Below are 14,155 nucleotides of genomic sequence, written 5' to 3' on the forward strand. Positions count from 1 at the left end.
ATAGTATGCAGTAAACTCCCCCTAGTGGTGGCTACCGGCAGAAAAACCTTTGTCATTCTATGCAGGAAGTTTGGAGCTCTGTATCAGAAACCTGAATCGCTATAAAGATATATTATAAAATTAATCAACACAAAATTTTCTAACTATTTAGACAAAAAAAATAATGAAATGGGACTCAGGGGTGGACATTGACTTTTTAGTGTGCTGGAATATCAGTGTGAATGAAGTGTCACAGTCTGATGAAATGACTGGATATATTTTTGAGAATTCCGCCTCGTTCTATACACAGGAGACAGGTGGGATTTACAGAATTACCTTCCTCGTATCTATATGGGTCAGGAATTGACAAGTCAGCGTCTGCGGAGTTAACTTCTGACATAGTCGGGAGCTGTGCTGTTTTACCGTGGATTTCAGCCAACACTATTGACTACGCGAATGTCTGAGAGCCAAGAACAAGGAGCTTTAAGGAGAAACAGAGCATGACACCACCTGAACAAGGCCTGACAGCACTTCTGCTGTAACGAAACATTCTCCTCCTGAGATTACAACACCACTGCAACGTTTTACAATTCCAGATATTATTATTCAAAACTACATAAAGCTTTGATGGTGGCAAAAATTCCACTTTTCACTCTGTAGCTGAAAAAAAATTAGTTTGCTGCCCTAGCCCTGTATCTACGTACCAAGTCAGTATATATCCTGCCAGACACTACCCAGGTATGGCGCTAACCTGACCTACGTACAGCTCCCATGACCCTGGAATAAATAAATAAAATTAAAAAAAAATGTAATTATGTTGCAAAAGTCCATAGCCCTTCATACAACAAATTCCTTACTGTATCCATCTAACAGTAGCCAAATTTCTTACAAGCAACTAAATGGCATTTGCCCAAAACTTCTCTAGCCAGGCAATTGGATAAATAGGGTAGAAGGATGAGCCCAACAATAGCTCAACTTCGGGACCTCCACCTACGGGGAGGCTAAGGGTCTCCCTAGCAAGTTTGCACAGTTGTCCAATAACTCCCATGGAACAGCCTTAATATTTTTTGTAGGGAATCCTGAGAGTAAGTGTTCCATTTCCCTGCAGCGCCTCCAGAGGTAGAATTAAGCATTACACAGTGCCCATTCAAATCAATGGGATGTATGTATAATACAGGATAGGTCCTCCAGAGCAAGAGACGCTCTTTGGAGCCGCTCTTCACTTTGGCCAAGAGATCCTGAACACAGGACTCCCCTCTATTACCTCTGAATTCCCAAATAGGGGATATGAAAATGAGTTTTCTAAACTGAACAACCCCTTTAAATGGCAAAAAAGAGAAAAGAAACCACACAACAGTGTAATATCGAACATCTCCAGGTGAAACACACGCACATAACTTACCAATATGGGGCATGATGGCGGCTTCCAGAGCCTTCGCAAAGTGACCAGTGGCCTGAAAAAGCTCCAGCAATGTACTGAGCTTATGCTCGGGACTCGTCCTCTCCATGGCTGTGCTCAGACAGATGGGGATAGATGGAACCATGGCGGCAAGAGTCTGTATTAGCAGGACGGTCACCACCTCACGAGGCTTTTTAAATATCTGAGACAAGAATAAAAATACTGTGATGTGTGTATTAAGACAATTAAAATCTGATGCATGGTCTTAAATTTTTTTTCCTTTTTTCCAGAATCCACGCCCCAAACACCCATTGATAATATATTCAATTGAATATTGTTTTTATTTTAATTTTTCATTGTGCCGTGTAAAAAAAATAAAAAATAAAAACTACCTGAAAAACTATCAACAAGCTGCTGTTGATGGATCTGGCATCTCTGTGATGTGGCTCCGAATGCTCATAACATTACCACCCTTTGGTTACAATCTTCATAGGTACACTATAATGTACATAGTATAGGGGAGCCCTTACACTAGTACTTTGAGGTAAGATGAGCAAACAGAGCAAGGGCTAACTAAAGCTGGCAGACACTATTTATAGTCTTTTTACAGAAATCCTATAATTTTAGGCTAGGATCATGAAGTACAGTAAAAAATTGTGTAGTACCGTGTTAGCCAGAGACAATATGCAATGTTAAATACTTTTGTGTCAAAAAAGACAAAAGTATAATAGGTATGATACCTTTATTGGCTAACCATAAAAGTTCTATATGCGGCTTTCAGAGCACAGAGGCCTTGTTACGTCTGACCACACAGATTTTTAATAAATCTGAATAGGACGCTCTGCTGATCACTGCACCTCTGGGACCCTCACCTATTGGGAGAACGGGGATCATGGCCAATTATCCCATTGAAATTAAAATAGAGGTGTATGAAAAAGCAGGACCCCTGTAATCCAGATAGGTGAGTGTCCCAAAAGCGGGTCCGAATCTTATAGGCTTTATGCACATGGCCGCATTACAGCTCGGTACAGCCTCTGAATGGTACAAAGCCATAATATAGCACCCATGGTCTTCTATATGCCTCAGATTTCATGCAGAGCACGTAGTATGAAGCTGCAGGATGTGCCTCCATATTGTCTCCTGTGCAGGGCTCTGCTGTGTGCATGAGGTCCTAAAATCGCTGCAGAACTAATAGTGTCAAGGGCAAAGGAGATGCATATCTGACCTACATTCCTACAACACAGATAGCAATCTTTTAGGTCTCGACACATAAAAAAAAAAGTCGATTTTCACGCACGTCAAGGAGGGTTGCCATAAAACTTGAAGAGCATGACTGTGATGGGGAATGAGATTTTTCAGCAGAATGGTTTCTTGTTTTCCAGTGGGTCTAAACCAAATGTTATGGGGTATAAAAAGATCTATATCCTTTAAAGGGGTTTTTTGGGCTTTTAAAACTGTGTGCAGTTGTGTACTGTCTGTAGCTAAAATGCCTCTGTTAGGCTGAGTTCACTTTTTGTCTTCAGGCATGTCGGAGGTATACGCCGGGAGCATTCTGACGTTATGATGATGCATCCATAGCCCTCATGCACCCCGCGTATGCCATAAGAGTGTTGTTTTGGCATATGATGGGTATGTGTTGGCAGACCTTTTTTTTCACTGTATAGGACAGTGTGGTCTACCTCGCTTTTCTATACAGTAGGCACAGTAACAAAAACGTATAGCGAGCGGTATAAGCCGGCAAACGCCACTGCATGCCAAAGAGTGGAACTCGTCCGATGAAACGCACATGCCTCAGGGGGAACGCATTCGGTGGACAGCGTCCAGTGCAACGCGTCCAGTGCAATGCGTCCGATGAGACGCGTCCGATGAGACGCGTCCGATGAGACGCGTCCGATGAAACGCGTGGGATGAGACTGGAATCCTTCCCATGGTATTCTGTCGAGAAGAAGCTCTAGCACAATGTAAACAGCAGAACTGCAGAGCTGGGCAGCATAATGAACATGAAATATATGAGCTCTGGTGGCATCGTCTAGTGAGCGTTCACACACATACAGATACTTTTCTACTTCTATAATCTCGAAAAACCCCTGTAAGGGTCCGTGTAACACAATGGGATGCGGAATAGTCGGGCTGTGGGAACGTGCAGTTATATCAGGTAAGTGCTGGAAGGATAAATTAGAACATCAGGTTCAGACCGCAGGTGCCCAGCGGACAGGTCATAAAACTTATCAATTGCTTATATCAAGACGGAGCAGTGAAGCAAGGATCATGACGGGCTCGGGCCAATTTGCATCACAATCAACGTTCTCTACTTCCCAGGGACTAACCCTCTACTTGGTGACATTTACAATTACGCTTATTTGCTGTAATGACATTCTGTTTTCTTTGAATGTCTTTTACTCAATGTCAAATACAATTGATCTGTACACAGGAGGAAAGTAGATGTGAAGACGGCAGAAATGTTCAGTCCCGGATATCAATTATGGGAAAGGTCTGGGTTTTCACTTAGCCTATATGGAAAACCCCTTTTTATCGAGTGAACAGCTGACATTGGGGGGAGGGGTTCATTAGGGGAAGCAATAATCTAAATCTAGTCTAAATGGACTAAACAGCCCGTTCTGCGGACTAATCCAGATGGAGCAGAATTGAAGGTCATTTAAAGGGCATCTCCAATTATGAACATCATTTTGTTTTTAGGTCCAAAATTCTGTTTACTATTCAAAATGCCCCATTGTATTTAAGAATCGGGGGTTGTTAGTAGTTTTTGAGTAGGAGGGATGTGGTGTTCCTCATCCCTTACCCGGTTCTCAAGCTCTGCACTAAGTACGGCTATATCTTAGCAACTTAACAGGGATGTGTAATGTGTTCCTTTCTCTTTGAAAGGAAATTGCCAATATGGAATAAGTAGTCAGAAGACGATTCTGTTTACAAATCTAAAGAGTAAAAAATAAAAGGTCTTCTATATATTTGTATGAAGGAATCCATTTTCCTCCACTTTCTACCCCCTATGTTCCTGGCTGGGAGGTGGCTTGCTGCAGTAGAAACCTTCCTATGTTGCATTGTCTGCAGTGGAGACCAAGCAAGACTAAGCCCCATTCTCAACAAGCTCCAGTAAAAAAGCAAAATAAGGAACCAAATTTATACACAATTGTTTTAGGAGATTGCAAGTCTTGTAAATGGATATGCAGGAGTTTCTTCCTCCATTAAAGGGGTTGTCCTCTACTGGACAACTGATGACCTCCGGATAGGTCATCAGTACATGATCTGTGGGGGTCCGACACCTGGACCCTGTACCGTTAAGCCACTCGGGCTGCCTCCGAGCACCGGACGTACATGCCAGAAGCAGTTGAATGGCGGCCGAGCTGCAGCAATTTTCCTATTCAAGTGTATAGGAGCAGAGCTTCAGTTTGGCAGCACGGCCGCTTTGCTATGTATGGAGCCAACTGCTTTCGACTCCGTACATCGCATAATGGGCCATAACATCCGGTGCACGCAGGCAGCCAGAGACGCTTAACGGTGCGCGGTCCGGGTGTCGGATCCGCACCGATGATATACTGATGACGTATCCGGTGGATAGGTCATTAGTTGTCCAGTAGTGGAAAACCACCTTCATTTCTGGGCTTAGTGACCCTTCTATAAACACGTCTGATATTGATTTTATCCCCATTTTTTTTTCTATTTTTTTTTATCTTAAAGGCTATGTACACCTTTGAAAACTTATTTGTTTTAATAAAAATGTTTGTGATTAGTGCAATTTTGGAATTACATTTTATTAAAAGTTCTTTTGACTTTTTGAGATACAGCTGCTTTGTATTCTGTATATAGAGCAGCTGTATTGAGCTCTGAAAACTGAATCTGTCAGGTCAGCGGCACGGACGGGTTCAGTGTCAGCGGGTCCTGCCTGTCTGTGCACACAGGATCCACCGGTCATCCATCACATCTAAGTTATGAACTTAGATGTGATCGCTAGGGGTATGTTCACACTTATTTTTTTGCAGGCAGAAATATCTGCCTCAAAATTCCTTCATGAATTTTGAGGCAGATTCTGACCTGCCTGCACCCTCCGTTTTTTGTGGCGTTTTTCGGCTGAAACCATTGAGCGCCACCGGCAAAAAGGAAGCGAAAACGCCTCCGCCTCCCATTGAAATCAATGAGAGGCGATTTTGGCCGGTTTTTTGTCGATGTTTCCGACCTGGTTTCCGCGTCAAAAACAGCGCCAAAAAACGTTGTGTGAACTAGCCCTGACAGCTAAAACCTGCGTGACCCGGTGACACTGAACCCGACAGTGCCGCTGACCTGACAGAATCAGGTCCCAGCACTAGATACAGCTGCTCTATATACAGGATACAAAGCAGCTGTATCTCACAAAGTAAGAATAATTTTTAATAAAATGTAATCACAAAGTTGCACCAATCACAATGATACACTGGTTTATTAAAACAAAAACGTTTTCAAAGGTGTACATTGCTTTTAATGGAACTGAACAGAACAATAATATGATTGCTGCTCGCATGGCCGGACTCCACACAAAACCTGAAGTGACTGATGCTTATTGCTATACCGCACTCCCCTTGACACATTCACGGGGGTCCCGGAAACTTAGATATGGGAGATGTTTGGTGAGGTCCTTACACTTCGCGGTCCCTGCCTGTAACATGGATTGGCAGTTACGACATTATCCACATACTGAGAGTAGATGAGACGTTACCTACCGGGGAGACCCACTGAAGCTGCGTGTGCCATGCGCTTAGCAAGGTGTCGTAGAACTCCATCAGCTGCCGATCCAGGGACATCTCGCTCTGACAAACCTCCTGCCACACGGATACCAGCTGATTCTAATGGAGGGAGACAGAAATAGCAATACATATAAGCAGAGATAAACACGTAACATATATATAGGGTATTGCCAGCATTGTACTGACCTGAACGGTGAGGTTAACATGTTATTTGAACCGTATGATGAACGCTATTCAAAATAAAAAATGCAAAAACAACAATGGTAGGTAGAATTGCTTTTTTTGCCACCCCCCCCCCCCCCAAAAAAGTACTTAATAAGTCACATATACTCCAAAATGGTACCAATGAAAACCTCATCCCGTACCGCAAAAAAACAAGCCTTCATATGACTCCTTTGACGGGGAAAAAAAGTTCTGTCTCTTGGAAAGCGGCGATTCCAAAACAAAAAGTGTAAAAAACTTTTTATTATACAAAAGTAGCAAAAAATAAAAAAAAACTCTACATATTTGGTATAGCCATAATCGTATCAACCCATTGAAAATGCAAAAAAAACATTGGTGTTTTTACCATTCCCCCCCAAAAAAGTTAATCACTACATTATATGTATCCTGTGGTGTCATTGGAAAACACAACTCATGCCTCAGCTACGTCGACGGAAACATAAATGTTACGGCACTTGGAACGCGACGATGAAAAAATAAAAAGAATGCTTAGTCTTTAGGGCCAAAATAGGCTGATCACTAAGGGGTTAACGAACAACACCCACCCAGCCCTTACTACAAGTTTTATTGTGATGTTCTGTGTTGTAAGGCAGGACGGCGGCACTTCACACGCATGGAGTCGGTAGCTCGCCGCCATGGCAAGACAACCACGAGCTGCGCTGTAGGATTTCTCGTCTGTGGGGGGGACAAAAGCTGGACGGCTGGTTCCCGGTTTGGACGGACTCGGGCAATCACGAAGGTTGGTCAGGGGTGACCAGCAAATGCTCGGGGCGAGCCAGTAAAGGTGCGCAGGCACCGCTGTCTCTCCTAGTCAGCGGGAGGGTTGGGGGGCAGGAGTTCCCCCGGCCCATTACATGTTCAGTTCTGTATAATGTGTTGTGTTGTGACACAGATTTATTTGACACAAAATTGTGTGGTTATTTGTGTTAGAGGAGTGGGGGTTGAACATGTGCGCTCCTTATGGACCTCCAAAGTAAGTGCCGCTCTATGAAGCAGTTCTCTGCTATGGCTGACAGCGGGGGATCCTGAACGGGGGATCACCGCTCTGTTCTCGCAATGACCGACCGTTGACCATACAACCCTTTAAAGGGGGTTAAATAAGCCTAGAAATGAACAAACTCTGATAAGCGTTAAAAGATTGACACCGGAATGACTCAGTGCTTTGGCCGCAGCTCAATGTTACACAACACTGGACTGGAGTCAAGAGAGTATGGTCAAGACCTAACCACGCAGGAGAGGAAATGTACCCGATGTTTTATAAGGAACGATGGCTGGTAAAGATAAGAAAGGCTTTCAGAGATCGCGGCAATGCTGAGACCAATTTGTAATAATGAAGGGGGTCACAGGTAACGCACACACCTGTAAAACTGGCACGGGGCAGAGACGTCACTGTGGTTCCCCAATGTTACAGTATGTACTGCACTGAAGACATAGCGCACCTCCTCTCGACTGATATTACGTCACTCTTTATAAATGTCATTCACATAGGTCTTTTACACAGCAAAAAAAGCTAATGATATGACTATGGTGGCTGCGAGGCAACGCAGGTAATTCCACACAACCCCCCAGATCTGCCGGTTACTATTAGATCCGTTTTCAGCGAAGGTGGACTAAGATAATAACGTTACACTAAAAATGGCAGACCATGACCAATAATAATTTTACATAAAAAGCTTATTAATTGCAAATAAAATGCATTACTTGTCTTGTGCTGATCCTGAGTTACTGTCTGTATTATAGTTCAGAGCTGCAGTCACAATTCTGTTGGTTGCTATTGGAAACAGTCAACAAGCTTGTCAACAAGACACATCCCTAACAGCATAGATGAGCTCCTACAATGTAGTGGGACAGTTCGTTTTTTCAGACCAGTGCCTGATGTAAAGACTACACTTCCCAGAAGTGCAAATCACAAGAGCAAGATTTCAGCTCTGAAACTTGTAGAATTGTGAATGCAGCTCTGAACTGTATCGCAGGCTGTAAATCCGAACAAGAAAAGTAATGCGACGCTTTTCCAAAGTTAAGGTTTTCAAAATTGGACATATGCTTTAAAGGGGTTGTCTGGACATTTTAGATTGATGGCCTATCCTTAGGATAGGTTATCAATATCAGATCGGTAGGGGTCCGACTCCCACCGCCCCCGCCAATCAGCTGAATAATAGGGTGGCTGCGTTCATCGCCGCGGCTTTTTCTCAGTTATAGGCACAGCGCTATACACATCGGTAGCGGCTGTGCCTAGGATTGCAGCACAGTGCCATTCACTTGAATGGCAATGGAACTGCAATCCAAGGCATGGCCGCTCCGGATGTGTACGTCGCAGCCCTATCAGTCAGCTGATCGGCGGGCGTGACGGGAGTCGGACCCCCATCGATCTGATATTAATGACCTATCCTATGGATAAGCCATTAATAAAAAATGGCCGGACAACCCCTTTAAATGCTTACATGTAGAGTAGACCTCTTTTTTTGTGGGTAGAAACTTACATTCATGTAGCAATGATAATGGATAGATTATTACACCGCAGAATATTACATCCTGTGAACACTCCAAACAGCGCCACTCTTGTCCAGGGGCTTTGTCTGGTATTGCAGGTGAATGATTTTAGAGGAAATTCTATATAGGCTGTAGAGCCAGAAAGATTACCGCACATACCTTGTGGCACTTGTAGTAGTATGCCAGCAACTGCGGCATCCTGTCAATCTCGCTGAATACCTTTACAAACATTTTTGCCTGGTCTGTGAATAAAAAGACAGAATAGAGAGAACGGGTTAAAATCCAGACTATATTTTGAGGCATTGATGCTCATAGATATAAGATAGCTGTCAGCCAGATAAACACTATCTATTCTTTATTCACGCATTAAAATGCCTATTCAGCTCAGCCGGATGGAGATGTTATAAATTTGGAGGGAGATCAGCGGCTGCAAGACACATTTGGCGCTCCTTATCTTTGGGTAGTCCAAGCATCAGACAGGTAAAGAGCTAACCTGCCCAATCCCTGTGTACCCAATGGGAGGGAAACAGTCCAACGAGCGAGATTTCTTGTGAAGTTTTTCAGAATTTTTATTTTAGATTTGAAAAGGAAAAATTATACTTAGTACAACAGCACCCCCTGCTGTCAAAACAAGTTATTGCTGCACTGTTGATTATCCAGCTTGTACTATCTCTGTTCATATGACCTATCAGGGCATAGGAATATCATAAACTGGGTCCGCCACTAGCCAGATTGGAGAGCCGCTGCAGAGGGTGGAAGACGCAGCTCATCTTTTTATTACATGGACAGACCATTGATTTTAAGAGAGATTGCATCTCCTGCAGAAAACAGCTGATCGATACACTATGGTGAATTTATTAAGACTGGAATTTCATATGCCAGTCTTAAACTGAAGTACGTAGAAGGGAAATGCGCCAAATGTAATAAATTTGGCGCATCTCTTGCATTTCTAAAGGCAGAAAATGAAATCTACCCCTGCTATGAGCAAGCGTGGATTTGTGCTACAATTTGCGCCATTTTCTGTCTTTAGAAATGGTAAATCTGTCAGGAACTTGCTGGTCCGGCCATTAACGGTTAAAGCCGTCCACTTTTCAAAAGTGTCAATGGGGTAAAGTAGCAGAAATATGGCACGCGCCAAAATTGACAACTTTTTGTACACCAGAAAAGATGGTAATAACCCTTCCCCTTCCCCCATGGTTTTCTTACCTGTAGACTGGCTATTTAAAGCTGCGACTATCTGGGGGCTGCACATGGCTTCCAATCGATTCTTCAGGGCCTCCAGGTATACACATTTTTCTGAATAGTCGGGGGTATCCACCAGCATAGCCAGGCTCACCTGCATACTGGTCAGCTTCCCAGAGATCACAATTATGTTCTGTAAAAGAGAAGGGCGCTCACAGTCTCCGCATCTACACAAGACCCTTCATAGGGTGAGAAAACCCTGTCCACATTGGTGACGAATGGCCGCATTATTCAGCTGGTAAAACTGTGGTGTTACCAGCAAAATCATGCGCCCATTAACCACTGCACGTGGGCGTGGTTTTTGCTGCCCCGCTGTATGTTTCTCACCCTTAGGCCTTATTCACACGGACCTGCATCTTGTCATGTGTTGTAGTCCCGTGTGTGTTCCGTGTGGAATCCGTTGTCTTTATGTGCACATTTCTTTTTTTTTTTTTTTATCCTCTTCATTTCTATGAACTTTTACGGGAATCACGGACAGCCCACGGATATGCGTCCGTGTGCTGTCCGTGATTTTCACGCACCCATTGACTTCAATGGGTGCGTGATGCGCTAAAAACGCACAAGAATAGGACATGCAGTGAGTTTCATGCAACGGAAACATGCTGCATGTCTGAATGGCCCCATTGAATTGCATAGATCCGTGTGACGGACGTTATTTTAACGGCCGTCACACAGACTTATTACACGTTCGTGCGAATAAGGCCTTACTGTTCTCCCAATACAACGCAATACATTAAAGGGATTTTACAAGATTCAGGTGGATTTCGGAAACCCTTCACTGTACAGTATATCAACAAACAAAAATATTCTAAATGCAGGGCGAGCTACGCTGCTTCCGGAACTCGCGAGCGACAGAAACAGCGTAGTTCGCCATTTCCATAACTCCCATTCACGTCTATGGGAGTTACGGAAACAGCTTAGCTCAGTGAGTTTGGCTGTTTTCGTAGCTCCTGACCACCTAATTAGGAAATGGCCGGGAAGCAGCGGGAGCCGAGCATGATAGAACGGGGTTTAGTGGCCCAATTCTAGAAATAAGTGTGGGTCCAGAGGTGGGACCCGCATCTATCGGACATTTATGGTCTATCCTGTGTCCAAGATGAGAAAACCCCTTCAATTTTAACATTTGGGGCTTCACTTAAACGGGTTGTATGAGAATAGGAAAACATGACTGCTTTATTCCAGAAACAGCACCACTCTTGAAAGTGAATGGGGCTAAGCTGAAATTCCGTACACAGCCCATGGTCAAAGGGGGGCGCTGTTTTTAAGAAGAAAGCTGCCATGTATTTTTATTCTCATATACCACCTTTAAAGACCAAATATTCATTGATTTATTCCACCACAGAAGACATTTAACATAAACCGTATGGCTGGGATCATATAAATGTTGTCAACGGATAAAATACGTGTCCTTAATAAAGCTACCTGGGTCTTGAAGGTCTCCTCGATGTCTGCACTAAGTGTACTCCACTTGTCAGCTTCCTGAAGGGACTCTGCAGCCAACTGCATGCGGGACTTCACTTTATCCATCTCCACTAGGACCTGGAGAAAGAAAGAACAGGCGTATCAAGGGGAGGGGGGGGGCAAATAAAATTCTCAAAATGACCCTATAGGTGTGACATTGCTCCTCACCTGCATAGACTGTGCGGTGTCCTGCTCAAACTTCTTGATATCTTCCTTCACCAGAATCATCTGCTCTTTCAAAAAAGCTGCTTCCTGCCGGAGCGCCTCCACGTCACGTAACACTCGCGGCATGTTCTGCAGGGCCTGGTGGCTACTCTCTGTGGAAAATATCAATGTCACTAATACCCCTGCTGGGGGTGGTATCATGAGGGTATAAGGGGTGCTCTTTGGGTAAAGTGGCGCTTCACAAGATTATAAATGTACATAGCGTATATGAGCCATGTATTAAATAATAGTGAGAAATGACTGCGCAGAGCTCTACTATAGAGCTCCAACGCAGCTACATAATCCCGTTCACAAGAGGAAATGTCTAAACTCCACTCCCTTATCTATAGCAAGAAGAGGGGCAGATGGATCACACTACACAGAGTTTATTAGTAGTCTTTAACCAGGGAGACACATAGATTTGCATAGGAGCTGTATACACAAAACGGCAGCATTTTTTTATCAATACTATTGGCAAAATTGCTTAATTTTTTAGAATAGATGTATTAAAATGTATACACAACAGTATTAAGAAAGCCCGCCATGTCGACTACAGCAGCACCACAAGCAGAAAAAGCGATCCTGATGTCTCCTCTTACCCCTTAGATGCCGCAGCCGTTATTGAACAAAGCACCCTAGAAGTTAAATGGCCGGGATCGGAGCTAGCTCTGGTTCCAGTTGTTACAGAAGATACAGCTGGTGATGGCACGGGCTCAGTTTCTGAGCCTGCCCCATCAATGTCACAAACAATTACATTGAAATGCGCGAACACCTTCAGGACGCAGATACAGTTGAACCAGATTCTGAAGCAGGGAACTATCAGCTCCCTGCTTCAGAATTAGTTCAGAGCGGAGGAGCAGAGAGAGCTCCTCCGCTCGCCGAGGACTTCCCGGGACCAGCGCTACTTTAAAGAGGCTCTGTCACCGCATTATAATTGCCCTATATTGTACATGATGTGATCGGCGCTGTAATGTAGATTACAGCAGTGTTTTTTATTTATAAAAACGATCATTTTTGACGGAGTTATGACCTATTTTAGCTTTATGCTAATGAGTTTCTTAATGGACAACTGGGCGTGTTTTACTTTTTGACCAAGTGGGCGTTGTACAGACTAGGGATGCACGATGCATCGAAACTTCGATACTCTGCATCCCCAAACGGTTCGATAACGTTATTTCATGTATTTCGATACAGAGCTGTGCGGCATCACAGCTCAGTATAGTAACACATGAGTGTATGAGAGCGGGGCTGCGGCTGTGTGATAGTCATTGCCCCGCTCCTGAGTCCTGATAACAAGTGCGCGGGGTCAGGATGATGCGATGCGGCCGGCGCTGCACTAATGAGCGTCGGCACTGAAGACAGAACATGGTGGGCGCGCTACAAAACACCCCCATGTTCTGTCTTCAGTGCCTGAACCGCCGCTCATTAGTGCAGCGCCGGCCGCATCCCCTCATGCTGACCGCGCGCGCACTTCCTGTCAGGAGCGGAACAATGGTTGTATTACACAGCCGCAGCCCCGCTCTATAACGGCGGAGATCAGAGAAACCGCTCATCTCTGCCGTTATTCCCCTGAATGCTGCGATCACAGCTGACTGCAGCATTCAGGGGAAAATGAGAAGGGGGGATGCCCCTTGGATCGCGTCACAGGGAATTCCTGTGACGCGATCGAGGGCCATACCATATATGGGCAGACAGCCCAGGGTCCATTGAAGGACCCCAGGGCTGTCTGACCATATTTCCTGTTGTTAGGACATACTTAGGTATGTCCTAACAACTGCCTGTGTACTATCAGCACACAGGCTAATGTACTGGGATATAGATATATGCCTGTGTACTATCAGTATATAGATATATGCCAGTACATGAAAGTCTAGAAAATAAAGTAAAAACATAAAGTAATATTAAATTTAAAAAAATACACATACACCTTTTTTACAACAAACATTAAAATAAGTCTCAATACATAAAATATACACATATTCGGTATTGGCGCGGCCGTAATAACCTGCACAACAATTTTTTTGCATCATTTATGATGTGTATGCTGTAAAAAAAAATCTAATAAAAACTGCTTTCTATCACTTAGGTGTGATGAATTTAACCTCCATGTTCCTCACATTAATAGTAATTAACCCCATCATGTACCTGACGCATTAACCCATTATGACTGAGAAACATGATGGGGTTAATTACTATTAATGTGAGGCACATTAAAAAAATTCATTACATCTCGCGCCTCACATCAGAAGACGGAATAACTTTTTTTTAAATTATTATTACTGTTGGCAAAGTATCGAATTGGTATCGAAATCGCAATACTACACAAAGTATCGATATCGAAGTCCAAATTCTGGTATCGTGACATCCCTAGTGCAGAGGAGTGTATGACGCTGACCAATCAGTGACCAATCAGCGTCATACA

At 43.9% G+C, this 14,155-nt stretch overlaps 1 protein-coding gene across 2 annotated transcripts in view; it reads right to left on the reverse strand.

Moving 5' to 3' along the window:
* Positions 1 to 14,155, reverse strand: part of COG7 (component of oligomeric golgi complex 7) — a 39,787-nt gene that overhangs the window by 23,714 nt on the left and 1,918 nt on the right. For both annotated transcript variants that reach the window (XM_075830369.1, XM_075830368.1), the window contains exons 3-8: positions 11,698 to 11,846; positions 11,491 to 11,607; positions 10,033 to 10,201; positions 8,986 to 9,068; positions 6,091 to 6,213; positions 1,382 to 1,580 (exon numbers count right to left, since the gene is read on the reverse strand). In XM_075830369.1, the coding sequence (XP_075686484.1) occupies positions 1,382 to 1,580; positions 6,091 to 6,213; positions 8,986 to 9,068; positions 10,033 to 10,201; positions 11,491 to 11,607; positions 11,698 to 11,846 (840 nt within the window). The remainder of the gene's footprint in view (positions 1 to 1,381; positions 1,581 to 6,090; positions 6,214 to 8,985; positions 9,069 to 10,032; positions 10,202 to 11,490; positions 11,608 to 11,697; positions 11,847 to 14,155) is intronic.

Source organism: Rhinoderma darwinii, chromosome 6, assembly GCF_050947455.1.
Source record: "Rhinoderma darwinii isolate aRhiDar2 chromosome 6, aRhiDar2.hap1, whole genome shotgun sequence".
Taxonomy (NCBI): Eukaryota; Metazoa; Chordata; class Amphibia; order Anura; family Rhinodermatidae; genus Rhinoderma; species Rhinoderma darwinii.